Raw genomic sequence first — 14,992 nt, 5'->3', positions numbered from 1 at the left:
GAGTACCTGACTCCCACAAGTTTTTCTTTAAGAATCCTACAGCGGGTCCAGAGACCATTTCCCAGGGACCTAAAGGCATTAAGGCTACAATAGCCAAAAGCCCTACCCCTACGGACAGGGACTCTAGGGCTTTAGACAGATGGGGTAAGAAGATATACAACTCTGCTACTCTGGCCATCAGGGCTTTAAATTGCCAGTTTCATATGTTAAAGTATCAGCAACATGTTATGGAGCTAATTAAACAGAAAATTATGTTGATTCCTAATTGTGCAGAACATAAAGATTTACAAGAGTTTATGCATTCTGCTAACCAAGTTGGAAAACATACTTTGCAATGTGGTTTTGATGCATTAGAATCATCTTGCAGGGCTGCTGTCACTGGGCCTGTTCTTAGAAGGCATGCTTGGCTTAAGGAACGTATCTTGCAAGACTAAAATTACTAGATGCACCACTAAATCAAAATGCCTGTTTGGCAACAAAGCAGAAGTCGTCCTCAAAAAGATGGAGGAAAAAGCTAAATCTATGCAAACTGTTAAGTATTTCCTACAGGTACAGCCACCTAGATTCAGTAGGCATTAGCCTTCTAAAAACGTGTCCTTTCCAGTCACTCCCAGACTTTTTCAGTCCTAACCCAGGGGCAGCATACCACCACGATTACAATCTCAGGATATGCACAGATCTAAGCAATGGAGTGCTACCACTACTAAAACAGGGAGGAGTAAGCCAACATCCTATGGTAAAATCTCACAATGACTTATCCTTAATTCTTCCAAGCCTTGCCCAAGTACTTGCACCCTTATGAGGAAAACATGCCCTGCATACAAAAAAACTGGGAGTACATCCCGCCAGGGATATCCTGGAAGCTGCAACCTGAGGCTCTGTACTCACCTTCACCAAGCATTACCACTTACCTATCTTTTCTAAATGCAGAGCTGGATTTGCTACAGCAGTCTTACAGGACCGGCTTGCCAGCCCTAATGCTTCTTGACTGCCTCCACCCATCCACAGCTTTGGGAATCAACCCAAATTTGATGTCTGCAACAGTGAAACACGAAGAACATCATACAGTTGTGTATACTTACCATAAATGTAGATGTTCGAGCGTATTCACTATTGCAGTCCTGGTTACCCTCCCTCCAGCCCCCTGTCTTCTTTTTACTTTTTCCTATCCTTTTTTGTTTGGCATACCTTATATCATTGGTTTTTGCTTTTTGCTGGAGGTGTTCCACACCATGTAATTGCTTCCTATTTAGGGGACTCCTGACATCTGGGGCAAGAAAAACTGATGTTATGGCATCGGCTGCATGTTTTATACCCATGACGTCCTGAAATCACGGAAGAAGCGACAGCATCTGATGCAGAAATCCCAAGACTCTGGTATTCAGGCCAACTGAGGGCTATCTGCAGGCAGATAACCCAAGTATGATGACTGCAACAGTGAATACACTCGAACACCCACATTTATGGTAAGTGTACACAGCTGTACTTTTCCCTCCCTCCATCCCCCTTATATCCTCTTTCCTTAGGGAGACATAAGCTTCTTATGGTGGCTTTTAGCCACCAGGGCCACTTTACCATATTTCATTGGGCTTTTGACTGGTTAGGGCAAGAAAAGCTGATGTAATGGCATCTGCTGCCTTGCTTTATAGCACTGACGAACTGATGTCAGTCACAAGCGACCGCAGCCGCCGCAGAAAAACATTGACTGGTATTTGGACTGGCCGAGGGCTACCACAGCAGGGATAACTGGAACAGTGAATACACTCTAACATCTACATTTATGGTAAGTGTACACAACTGTACTTTTGAAGACTTTTAATTTCTTGAGGTTTACCATAAACTTGTTATTCAGTGTAGAACTAAATTTTTTATCAGAGTAATTCTGATAATTTTATTAAGCAAAATTGAAAAATCCATTCCACTGCTGTACCAGAATACTCTACAGTAAACAAATTAACCAAGAGATTCTCACAAACCTGCCAGACAGGTTTGAAACAAAATTGTCAAATACCTAGTTGGAAGTTGAGTAAGTCGGTATCCTGCTGGAAACTGAAGGCACAATTTCACTTTTTTGTGTTGCAGTACAGAACAATTCTGTACTACAAAGTTACAGAACTGATCTTAGTCAGTATATCAGAGCCAGACTGGAGATGAGCACAAGTCTTAGTGAGAGTGTTTGAAATAAATAGTACTTGCAAAGTGACAGGTATTCAAAGGACATCTGTCTGTTTTAATAAGGAGGATTTGCTGCATCTCTGGAACGTCGTACATGGTAGGAAGTCCAACATGGATTCCAGGAATTATCCTGGAAAAAATAGGTCCATTTTTTTGAAGACTACAAGACACTGAGTGTAGGAATTCCTTTACAATACATTTTAATGAGTTAAGACAGACCAGCTGTTGTTATGGGCACTACCATTCCATTTTGGGTGAAGTCATATTCTGCAGTTTTGAGATGGTGGATATTTTAATGTACTAGATGAAGAGCCAAGTCAACTTCTATTTTCTGACGTGCACAAGGAACTGTAAATGAGAACAGGGAATTTTTTATGTCGTTGAGCTAATAAGCAGTGACAGAGTTGTACAAAATCTCAAAAATGATTAGAAAAAAACATGCCAGTAGTACTCACATTTCCTAAAGGCCAGTTTAGTCTTAAAGCTGATAGTTGCACATGTTGGAAGTAATAATGACACCAGAGTTACAGAAGTACAGTAGTCTGGATGTATAATGGAAATTAATTTTCTTTTTTGAGTTTTGTTTAAATGTATGTGTGTTTTGTGTGCACACAGTCATTTTATTTAATACTGCATATACACAAGCTTAGCATATATCTTTGTGTAAGGAACATTTAAGCTTAGGGTCTTGTTTATCAGAAAAGAAGTGTAACTGGAGTAAATTACAGCTGCAGTAAAAGGTACTGTTATGAGTCATGTATTTTTTAGAGAGGGTGGCATGTGCTTGGAGCAGATGTTTCTTCACAAGGGTGATAGGGACAGTGCCATTTGGGAATTAGAAATGTATAGGTTGCTGTTTCCATAGTGCAGAGGGATGGAGCCCGGACTCTGACCCAGGCCAGGAAACATGGGTTTGAGTACCTGATCCAACTGTGTTGGATACCAGCTTTCTTCATGAGAGGGTGTGGCTTTTGGTCTTTGCTGGTGCATTCTTCGGGGGAGGGGGGCTGGAGGTTCTCTATGTGCATGCTGCAGCAGTGATAGAAAGGACTGGCAGACATTTAGCATTCAAGTTTAGTGCAGCTTGCATAGAGGGTCTTTGCATGTTTACTTTTTCTTGGGATTAGGGCACTCTTCCAGCTTTATATTCCCTAGCATTAATTGAAAAGATTGATCTGATTTTGTCAATCTTCATTTATTCTTTGACCTGTGGGTTCGGTTCTGAACATCAGAACCAACTCGGCAGTTACTACAGCCCGCGAGGACCAAAACTCTCGAGCTTAAGTCCTACCCAAATTGCTCCTCGCCTAGTTACCCCAGATCTCATTTGCCACCTCCTGTGACAGACGGATTACCAACTTGCTCTTGAGCTAAGTTTCCTTTTCAAATTTCTGAATAATTATAAGGTTATTTCTCTTCTTTATATATAGTTTGTTTTTTCCTACCCATTTCTAGAAGTTACTCATTTTTCCTCCTCTTCGTCCTTCACTTTACACTTCGGTGCATTTCCCACTACCATTGTTGGTAGCCCCCATTTCATTTTTCTTCCTCCAGTAAAAAAAAAAAAAAAAGGTAGTAAAGTAGTTCTTATTTTCTTCTACACTTGTAGTCTCTCTACCGTTGCTGGTAGCCTTCTGTACCTTTGATACTCTCTTCTACCATTGTTGGTAGTCTATACTTCTCTTTCCTTTTTTTCCTATTGGTTTATTTTTTTGCTTTGTGTGGGTCATTTCTTGGTAGATTATGGCTGACAAAAGCAAAGACACCTCCAGTTTCAAAAAATGTCAGGAGTGTGGCTGTAAAATGCCCAATTCCGATGGGTACTTTCTTTGTGTCTATTGCCTGAGCCTGTGCACTTGCAAAGAGGATTGTTCAGTCTGCCTTGCCTTTAGTCACCAGGCCCTGGTAGAAAGGAAGAATCACTTGCTTTTAAAGGGGATGAATAAATCTTCCTTTGAGGAGGCTTTATCTGTTTTTTTCTGGCAAAAGTAAAACGGATGTTTCATCTCCTTCCTTGTCATCTTTTTCATCTAAAGTAAACAAACCATAAAAGAGGAGGAGTTCGATGCCAGCCAACCCCTCGGCACTGACAACCAAAAAACTTAGAAGTTCAGTCCCCTATACATCTGTGGAGCCGACAGTCTCTGCTAAGGATATTTCAGTGCCAAGCTCGGCTTCAAAAGTGACTTCTCTTTTGATGCCGAAGTTATCAGCCCAGATATTAGATCAGCCCATGGAACCGTCAGCCTCGGTACAGTCTTCCATTTCAGCACTGATATCTTCAGTTCCTACTAAATATACTAAATTTTAATTTTTGGATAAACCTAGGACCAGGTACTCTCCATCTGTAGATCCCTTTGCTGGTCAATTACCCAGCCCATTTTTGGAGAGACCGAAGTGCCCCTCTACCCAGTCAATTCGTTCCACCAAGAGCCTGACAGAAAAGGATGCGTTGAGTTTAGTAGATCAGCTCCTCATGGTGAGGGTCTTGCACGTGTGTCCTTTGTTCCAGCCCCTTTGGGTGCCGGAAGCCCTTCTTCTGTGACACCTCCAACTCTTCCTCCTTTAATCTCCTCTGAGGCCTTGGAGATTCAGGTTCTGACTGTTTTGGCTCCAATGTGATCTGCATCTCCAGTACTAGTTTCTACCCTGAGTTCTTCGGTTCTGTCGGATCCGGAGATCTCTCTGGGTTGTGGCTATGTTGTCTGTTCCGAGCGGGACTTGACTCTGGTATTCTGAGTGCCATCTCTGCACCTCGGGGCATTGGCACATGTCATCTCTACCCCAGCTTCGGCTTCAGGGGCAGCTTCTTATGAGCTGGGAGTGACCACGGTTCTGAGGCAGTCTTTCTTGTTTCCCTTCCCTCTTTGGGGGGATCTGCCTTTCAGGCCATGGAGAGGTCCCTGTCCACTGTGGGCATCCAGTTGGCTCCTTCCCCATTGGAGCAATTTCCAGATCCTTCCACTCATTCAGAGCTTCCTCCAGTCTAAGCACTTGGACAGCGAGTGCCGAAGCCTGTGGAGACACTTGTTCAGATAGTGTCTTCTTCTGATACCTCCCCAGATCACCACACTGAGGAGGTTCCTCAGAAGAAGAAGTGTAAGAGGCAACACATAGATTCCCCGGAGGAATCCTTCACAGAGGACACTGATTTTGATGAAAGTGAGTGCTGTGCATGGTCGTCCCCGGAAGTTGTCTGCTTTGGAGACATCCTTGAAATCCTTAAACAGAGGGGTGGCTGATCGTCCCTAAAGCCATCTTCAGAGGAATCAGTGTATTTGCAGGCCTTTGGCACTTCACCATCTACCTCTTGGGTTACTCCGCCTGCTGACAACCTCATTAAGTTGATCTTGCAGTGTGTATGGAAGGCTTCTGAGGCCACAGAACCTATCACCAAGAGTCCAGACAAAATATTAATTGCACCAGAATATCATCAATTTTGGGGAAAGGGATTACTGCTAGATGCCATGGTTCGTAGCAGCGGCCACAAAAAAGGAATTGGAAGAGGAAAGTTCCATTATTCATCCTCCCAGTAGAGTGTCTTGGGTGATAGATAGGTTTGTAAAGCGGGTGTACGCTTCATCAAACTTTGCTTTGCGGTCTTTGAATTTTATGGCACACTTAACCACACTTCAGAGGGATCTGATTAAGGAGTTATAAGATACCCTGGCAGGAGCTTTATCTGGCAAAGTCCAAAACAAGGTTGCTTCTGAGTTGACCACCCTTGAGTCCATTTCCAGTTCCTCCATGAGGCTCACAGCACATGCAGCCAAAAGGGTGATTAGAGCAGTGGGATATGGCGTAGCCATAAGGGGACATGCCTAGATGCGCTTGTGCAAAATTGTGGAGCCTTTCAAGTCTTCATTCGTCAGTGCCCCCTTTGACCGATCATCCCTTTTTGGCCCTAAAGTCCAAGAAACATTGTTCAGGTGTGAAAAGGCTGGAAAGACCCTTTCTACAGTGGGCGTACATTTTTCTGTTCCTCAGCAGTCCTTTTAGAGATAAAAAAAGGGAAAAAACTGACAGATGAGTTGAACTGTTTGTTCTTCTCTAGACTGATTCTTTCTTCATATAGCTTTCCATTAGTTCAGTATTGTTGAACATTTTGCCGTATAACAATGTGATCTTTATTGATTTTAATGTTCGAGCAGTATTGTTTCTAATCTTGCTCAAGAAAGATGAACATCAGCTTTATTTTTTGTAGTTGCAATATTTAAACATTAATTTAGTGCAGAAGTAGGTGAATGTGTAGTGATTGTGAGGTCTGTATTTTTTCTGTAAATGATCCCTGGAATATAAAAAAAACCTTCTAAACTGGAGTTATTTTTGTTTTCCTTTTTAGGGTCCCAAGGTTCAGCACTTCAGGTTATGAATAATGGTAACCACCGAATTTCTTTTCCTGACCCATCGAGAAAGAAAGTGTCCCAGGAAGAACTAGCTCGTCCTCTTTCACCAGACAGTCCAGAGATCATCAGTGAACTTCAGCAGTATGCAGAAGCAGCTGCAGCACGTCAGGCCCAGGAGAGCTGCCCTACTCTTTCCACAGTTCAGGGAACCCAGAGCCGACTGACTGGTATTTCTGCTTCTTCGGTTCAGTTGACTGAACAGTTGGGTATTCCTGGACTCAACTCACTACAAGGAACTTCAGGCTTGCCAGGTACCACCCAGACTGCTAGTGGGAACTGCTCATTAGATTTGCGTGGTGATAAACGAAAGTCATCCTCACCAACTTTAGGAGATCTGAGCAGACAAATGCACAGCAAAAGACTGCCAGTTTTGTCTCAGTATGATCACAGATACTCCCTCAATACTGGATTTAATTTGCCATCTTTGAATCACCCACTTACCAACCGTTTGCTTCCCCAGACTGGAAACTCTTTATACACAGGTGCTGCCGGCTCATCCTACTATCCACTTTCTGGCTTGCTTGGAGATCCACAACTAATGTTTCCTGTGACTGCTGACCCCCTTCTTGCAGCTAGTACAAATAACTCTGCTGCTACCTCAGCTGCTGCTTCTTTATCACCATTCATGCTTAACCCTGCTATGACAGGAATGCTGCCAAACATTCCCTTACCCTTTGCACAGTCTCTGTTGCCAGAAACAAGAATGTTTGCCCCCTTTCCATCACAACTGCTTGCAGGCAGTCTACCAGGAACTATGGGATCTTCAGGCTCTGGTTACATGTCATCCCAAGCAGGCTACTCCCCCTCAAGCTTGTTGAGATCCCATTTGCCTCAGCGTGAGCCTCAGGAAATAGCAGACGTTGGCTGCAGCTCAGATGATGATGTTATAGAGGTCACTGGGAAGTAAAAAAAAAACTTGGGGAGATTTGCTGGGCATTTGATGGTGAAACTTTGAAAAGTCCAACACCATGTTAAAGTTTTGATTTACTGTAATTATGTGCGTCTCCACATCAGAATCTGAAGACATTCAGTCTGTTCTGTACTTCTGTGACCCTATACAGCAGACTGAATACTGCAAGATTTGTAACAGTCTTGTTTAAAGGACAATATGTAACATAATTTGTAGATATGGAGACACTGCCATTATGTTGCTGTGTATGGGAACACACAGCATTTGGTCCTAAGATTTATTATTGTGATAGAACTAGGGTGCTTATTCAACATCTACAACACAGATTAATAAAGTAACCTTGTCGGCACTGGAAGATTAGGAGTGGACTAAAATGTAAATGCAGCAGTGGGCATCATAAAGTGAACACTGAGCCATCTGTGAAACTACATTTTGTCACCTAGCCTCTGGCACTGGAAGAAAATAAAATGTCCATTACTGTTATATATAGTATAGCACATTATTGCTAATAGCTTTTGCCCAGAAATTAAAAATGTATTTTGTAATAATAGTTTGCCACTTTTTATGTCGAATAGCTGAATGATTCTGTTTTGATGTTTTTTTTTTGTTTTTACGTGTGGAAAATGGCCGTCAGTAAGCCCTCTCTTAAGCAGTTGATACCAGGTCTGTTTAAGCCACTGTTAGCTCAGAATTTAAGGCATACTGTCCTCTTAATTCCTTTTTTATTAATTTGAAGAACTCTTGCCTTTTAGAAAATTGGATAGATTATTTTGACTAATTTGGGATGTTTTTGCCATCATTGTAATAATTCAAATGTATTTACAGCTGCAGGTATCAGAACCAACACAGATTCCAAATCAGTTCTGCATGGAATTGTACAGAATTTAGATAATATCTGATACTTTTACTAACTCCTTTGCTTATTTCCACCTAAGAGCAGAGCTCAGTAGGTGCACATAGCCCTGATAATTTCTTATATTTAATTTTGAATACCTTTGCCCATTTTATTGTCCTGTCCAATGTCTTGTCTTTTTTTAAACACTTTACCAAGTCGTGATTACAGTTGGTGTCACTGCATCAAACATATTGTATAACAGGACAGCCACGTGTGTTGGCCCTTTTCTCAAGGTCTTCAGCATGCCAGGTACTGCATTTCTTGTCTTAAAATTAATCCTGCTTCGGTTGAGGTGGCAAACACAGTTTCTGAAAGGTCATCCTTGCAGGAAATGAAGTGCCCAGTGTCTTCTTAAGCTTCCTTCTTTGAAACACAAGAGGTATATACTAGGTAAGGCCAGCTCCTGTTTTAAGGAACAGAAAAGGGAAATTGGCATTGAAAACAATTTTTTCACCAGCTAAAGCAGCAGTCTGAAGAACTTCCGTCATGATAAGCCTCTGCATTACTCTTCTCTCCATCCAAAGGATCAGTGAAGACTGAAAATACGAAGTCTGGATTGAGTGAAGCACAAGCATCTCTGACAACTGTTGACATTTGCCGAAAATTCAGACAATTGTTTCTGTGATACTAGGTAGACAGTTGCTGAGCTTCAGGCTAATTTGAGCTTGTGTAAGTTTTCTTCGTCGTCTTTACTCCACAGATGCATTTCCTATTGTTGGGCAAAGAACCACCTCCTTTACACCTGCCTCCATCACTGCCTTTTGACATTTCACCTGAGTATCAGAACATGGAAGAGAGAGATATAGTGTGCCTCTGCTGGTGTATAGCTGGTGACCACCAGTAATGAAATTTAAGATTAAGGTAAAATGCTTTTGCTAGTCTGTGATAGTTTACAAGGATGACCAAGGTTAGTTCCACTAACAAGGGAGCTGACATGCTTTTGAGCATTATCACTGGCCTTAGTTTTCAATCTTTTCCACACCTGTTTAAGGTATGCATACCACTGGAAACACTGTGGCCTCCAGCCTGTGATTATGTATCATTTCCAGCAGTGATAGTGGAAGCAGCAGGCCATACATTGATACTAGTAAACTAGTGATGTTGCTGACTCCCCCACAGATGAGACCACCTTAAGCTGAAGAAACTGTTATGTCTTACTTGTCCAAGTGTAGAAAGAGGTCTTCCTTGTTTACGGTGGAGAAATGGGCTTCAGCCCCTTTGAGGGTAATCACCACAATCTTTAACTTTGATTATGTGGATCAGGTCATTGAGTCTTTTCAGTCCCCTGTATTTTGTCCTGGAAGACCCTTCCTTTAGAATTTCTCAGGATGAAACAGACTGCTGGTGCTATGGATTTCTCAGTATCTCCAGAGGTTAGTGGAGGCTGCTGATCCAATTCCACAGATTACTTCCCAGTTTATATATTTGAACTAGGACATGCCTACTGGGATGGGGAGTCATCCTGATACCTGACAGTAGCTGCCAAGAAGGCTTAGAGAATTTATTCTTCATTGGAAGATTCATCTCATTTTGCAAAAACTCACAAAAAGATAACAGTTTGGCTATCAAAGTTTAGATTTCCCCAGCCCTGCCGGAAGGGAACACAAGATGTTAGATCTTCAGAGAGCCTTCACAGGAGCTACATTGTACGAATCTTCAGTTACTCTGACCATGTGATTAAATTTCAGCAATCCTTCATGAAGGACAGTATACCATTTTGAGAGTTCATTATCTTCTGTTCTGCACAGAAATTCCTTGGACTGTTTACAAGCTTTTAGTGCGTTATACCACATAGTTCATAGGTAGGTACTAGGCTATTGGCCCCAGGGCCTGTATAAGCCTAGCCAAAAAGGTACCCTGGCTTTCGCCACCCAAGAAAATTATTTTCCTGTGCCCCTGTCGAGCAGAGCCACAGATGTGATCCCCGGGATGAATTTCCTATCTCCCATCCAATCATCAAGATTTTTCTTGAAGAGTGCTAATGAGGAGCTTTGTTTGATATAGATAGGTAGTCTGTTCCAGAGTATGGGAAGTCTCTGGGACAGGAATCTATCCCTCCAGCGTGTTCTGTTTATTGTGGTGACAAAGTTTAGGTCCCTAGAGCATGTAGCTCGGTGGGATTGGGATTTCTTTAAGTGGAGCTTGTCCAACAGCTCCGGGTTTGACATAGCTTTGTATATAGGCAGAGATTGCCTCTGAGTAGGCGATATGGGATGGAGTAAAGCTGGAGTTTTTTGAGGTGGTCTGCATAAGGCATCTATTTGAGGCCGGTAATCCTCTTTGTGAGGTATTTTTGCGGCCTTTCCAGTTGTTGTAGATGTTTTGTGAGGTACATACCAAAAGGAGCACTGTATTCTATAATGGATCTAATGAGTGATGAGTAGAAGGGAACAATGACCTCTTTTTTCTTGGATGAGAAACCCTTTGTGATGAGGTGTGCCACGTAGAAGGAATTCCTGACTGCTGTGGCAATGTGATTATCAAAGGAGAGACTACTGTCCACCTGTGTCCCAAGGTGTTTATCATACTTTCGGTGTTAAGTAGACTACCGCCTATGTGGTAGTTCATGAGTACAGAGTTTTTGCCAAAAAGGATGACAGTGCACTTTTTGGCATTGAGCTTGAGGCCATGGCTTTGACACCAGGCATCTGTCTCAGTGAGGCCCTTTTGTAGGATGTCCACATCATTAGGAGTTTCAGTTATGGCTCCTAGTTTGCAGTCATCTGTTAACTTCATTAGCTAAAGACCTTCTGTGTTAGCCTGTACTTCAGCGAAGTAGATAACAAACAGGAGAGGACCCAGGACTGAACCCTGTGGTACTCCACTTGTCACTAGTCTGAAGTCGGATTTGTGATGTTGCATTAAAACATTCAGTTGTGGCAGGTCTTTTTGCTTAGGCACCCTTGGTCTCAGCTGATTTGCCTTGTGGAAATCTAACGGGTATGGTTATGAACTTAACTTTAACAGTTCCCATTGTCTTGAAGAAAACTGTGCTGCAGATTTAAAGAGCTGTGGCATAGTTAACAGAGAGTTGATGAGGTCTAAAATATGTAACAACCCATCTGTGTGGGAGCTGTCTAGGTACTTCAGGACATCTCATCAGCTGTTGAACACTTGCTTGTTTCTAACATAGTGTGAGAGATGATATTTCACTCATAATTAGCCTTTTCATGGAAGGGGATCCTGCATTCCACATAGGTTCATAGATTAGTACTATGCTAACTGCCCTTTTTGGGCCATTTGAAGCCTAGCCAGTTACCCCATGTGAGAATCAAACCCTGCACCTTGTGTCTTTAAGGTAAACACCTTAACCATTATGTCATCCTTCAAAAGGACTGTGACTCCATGTTCCCAGGCATGAATAATAGGATGAGTTTCCAGGTGCATTTTATCACTTCCACTGGCCACCTCTCTGTTATTTTCTTCATCCAGGCTGAAACCTGAAGTGAAAACTGCCCTCCCAATTCTTCCAAATGGGACAGAGCAGGAAGACACGTAGTCAGGAATACCTTTTGTAGAAGACCGAGTTCTGCAGTCAAAAAATGTTCTGGAAAAAGTTTTACCATATGTCTTTTCTTGTTCCAGGAGACCACAGACGTGACATCAGTCTTTGGTCTCAGTAAGTTGAATAGGTTTGAAATTTACAAATGTTTCATATGCTTTACCCTTCAGTCTTTCAGTCTTGTCTTAAAGTGGGGAAGAGAGGTGAGCTTCAAAGGTTTGCAAAAATCAGACAAAAATTAAGTCATTTGCAGAGTGAGTAGCTATTCCTTCCCATTCTTAGCTGGCTTGTTTAGTAATTCTTCAGCCCATAGCATATTTGTGAAGTGCCTTGCAGGCATGATAGTGACTGATTCTTGGTAAGTCCCATTCGTATTTCTGTTGGAGAATGACAGTAACGTGGTCTTGTCCATGCTTTATTATTATGTTTATCCCATAGATGTCAAACACCTATTCCTTTACCATTGCCAGCTTTAGATATCATTGCTGCAAAGTTGTAGTCATGCAAGCACACACCACAGAGGCACAGCATATGTCAGACTAATGAAAACGTCAGTCCATAATCAGTAAAAGCAATTTTAATTCAGTTAAGCACTTTCATACCTATAACTGGAACTTCATCAGAACTCGATGAAGTTCCTGTTATAGGAACAAAAAGAGCTTAACTGTTTTTGTATTAAAGTTACTTTTATTGATCATGGACTGAAGTTTTTCATTATTTCGACCTACGTTCCGAGGTGTGTGCTTGCATTTTTAGTTTGTTTTTTTCACCTTGGGATAATTTTTGCTTCTGTTCAAGTTCAAGGTTGTAGGCATTCTAGGCAAGATTCTTTCTTCCCCAGGGTTTTTTCTGTGCTTCTGTTACAGTAGTTTCCCTTGTAATGGCAGTCCTATGGGCAACTGTGATTTGGGTGATGCAGATGATGGGTGTAATGTGATCAGCAGTAGTCAGATTGTCAGAATCCTCCTAGTAGTAGTTTAGGATTCTAAGAGAGCTCCAGGGTTGAAGCTTTAGTGCCTCCAATTGAGACTTTTGTTTTTGTTCAGTGGACTAGGATTTGTGATTACAGTGTAGGCCTACCTAGTTGGGTGGACTTTGTACCTCTGATACAGCATACTGAGCCTTTTCCTTAATAGTTTTGGCCACATAAGAGTTCTGGCAGATAGCATGACTGCACTTTGGACATGAACAGAGAGAGAAAAGGTCTCATTCAGATTGTCTGGAAGCTTTACTCCTGTGGATTTGGGTGTTCAAGAGGAATGCATGACAGTGCATTTCTTATTTTACAGCACCCTAACCAATGCCACAAATGAGGGAGCTGGATCATACAGTTCTCTGAACCATCTTTCACATGTGGAAAAATTGTATTGGATCTGTTTACATCCCTTTTCAAAGCCTGGTGCTGGAACTTGGTTAAGAAAACAAATTGATGGATGTTTTGATTCATGCTTCCACCCACTGATTCCTGTTGACAGTGAGTCAGGGCCGACCCCAATATCAAGTCTGAGGTCCTCACATCTACATAAATGTGCATAGATCAGCCATAACTGCCTGAACAGCTGACATGTTTGTGGGTATTATGGATATTTTGGAAGTAGTTAAACGCTTTTTCAAAGAAAAAACTCATTAAGATAAATGAATGTTTTCCCTTTATCAGTGTAATATTTTCCTTTTTCACTTACTCTGTTGTTAATATTGTTTTTGCTGCTTTCCTTTTTTCAACCTGTGCTAGGAGAGTTGCCCACTTTAAGGCAGAGCTTGATAAAGATTATGTCTGTGGCTTTTTCTTTCAGAACCCCTAATCAAAGGTCTGATATCTCCTGAAATATAAATGCTTCCAGATTGCCAGTGTGTGTTTTTCTTTTCCGAGACGATTGCTGCTTGTTTAGCTTACAGTGCTTTCCCTGAAGACCTAACTCATAGCAACTGTTGTCCCTCACAAAGGGGAAAAAAACAGTAACTACAGTAAAGTTGCTTTTTTAAATCATAATCTCATTTTATTAATTGTGAAGTATCTTGCCCAACCAGTGTCTGTTCATTTCTTTTATCCTTAAATGTTATAGCAGTGTTCCTTGTGTTACTGTATTTCATTTGAGTCAGCCTAATACTGATGGATTTACAAAAATTGTTCGGTTTTATGTTATAATATATAGCTTTTTACTGAACTGTAATCTAGAAAAAAAAATTATACAAATGTATAAAGCTAGGTTGACAAAGTAAAACAGTCCAATATCAGTCTCCGATGTTTAATACAGTGGTCTTCTAATGTTCTTCATAATCTTGCTAAAAAGGTTAAAATGTTTATATACATATGTCTGCCATATAAAAATCAGTGATCCACCAAAGCACATGTCCGATGAGAGCTGTCAGGCCGTTCTCCAAATCCATTTGTCATTCTGTCAATTACATGCCAGTTTATCCAACCATAAATGTCAGTCAGGGTAGCCATCAGTTCACAAATCATTGTCAAGTTCTTCGTTCTTCCCTTTCGTCCCTCTCCCTAATACTGACCGTAATTTGTATAACATCTTCCAGAGATGGGCTAACATTTTGCTTCCATTTTCTATTGATAGTCTTTTTCTCATTGCCAGTGCTGTAATTGTTAATCTCTCCAAATTCTGTATGTTATCTCTCTTCATCGCAAATATTTTAGAAAAAAAATTTCATCCTAGTTCACGTCACTATCCATGTAATTTTTTTAACTGTGTCATTGAGATTTGCTTTAAACCTTGTAATTGTGGGACACTTCCAAAAATTTTAACCAGTTCCCTGTTTCTTCTGACTCGAAATGCCAGCAGTTCCCACTTGCTTCTGAAAATAATCTAGCTATTTTACTCACAGAATAAAAATACTCAAGCAAGCTCTTCCACCCCAGAATTCTAAACTTCCTTAAGTACTGTCCCTGTAGTCAAACATATGAAATCTCCATTTTAATTGCTTTTTCCACAAACATAAAGCTAAGAAGCTTCATTGCCTTGTTTATATCTAAGACAGTTCATATTATAGTAAAAGAGCCAAGTCACATTATAGACACTGTTCTGTGTGTGTTTTGCTAGTAGTAAGCTGAATGACAAAAAACACATAAGTTGTCCAACTAGATTAAG

At 41.3% G+C, this 14,992-nt stretch overlaps 1 protein-coding gene across 1 annotated transcript in view; it reads left to right on the top strand.

The window, feature by feature from the left end:
• The window catches only part of RAD54L2 (RAD54 like 2), a 2,252,401-nt gene extending 2,244,362 nt beyond the window's left edge, over nucleotides 1–8,039 (top strand). Inside the window, exon 23 of the mRNA XM_044077481.1 lies at nucleotides 6,518–8,039. Coding sequence (XP_043933416.1) covers nucleotides 6,518–7,488 — 971 coding nt within the window. The 3' untranslated portion in view covers nucleotides 7,489–8,039. The remainder of the gene's footprint in view (nucleotides 1–6,517) is intronic.
• Nucleotides 8,040–14,992: the final 6,953 nt, after the last annotated feature.

The sequence above is a fragment of the Protopterus annectens genome, chromosome 7.part0 (genome assembly GCF_019279795.1).
Source record: "Protopterus annectens isolate FY-2018-M chromosome 7.part0, PAN1.0, whole genome shotgun sequence".
Taxonomy (NCBI): domain Eukaryota; kingdom Metazoa; phylum Chordata; order Ceratodontiformes; family Protopteridae; genus Protopterus; species Protopterus annectens.
Note: the sequence above shows the minus strand (reverse complement) of the source record. Positions and strands in the feature narration are given on the sequence as shown.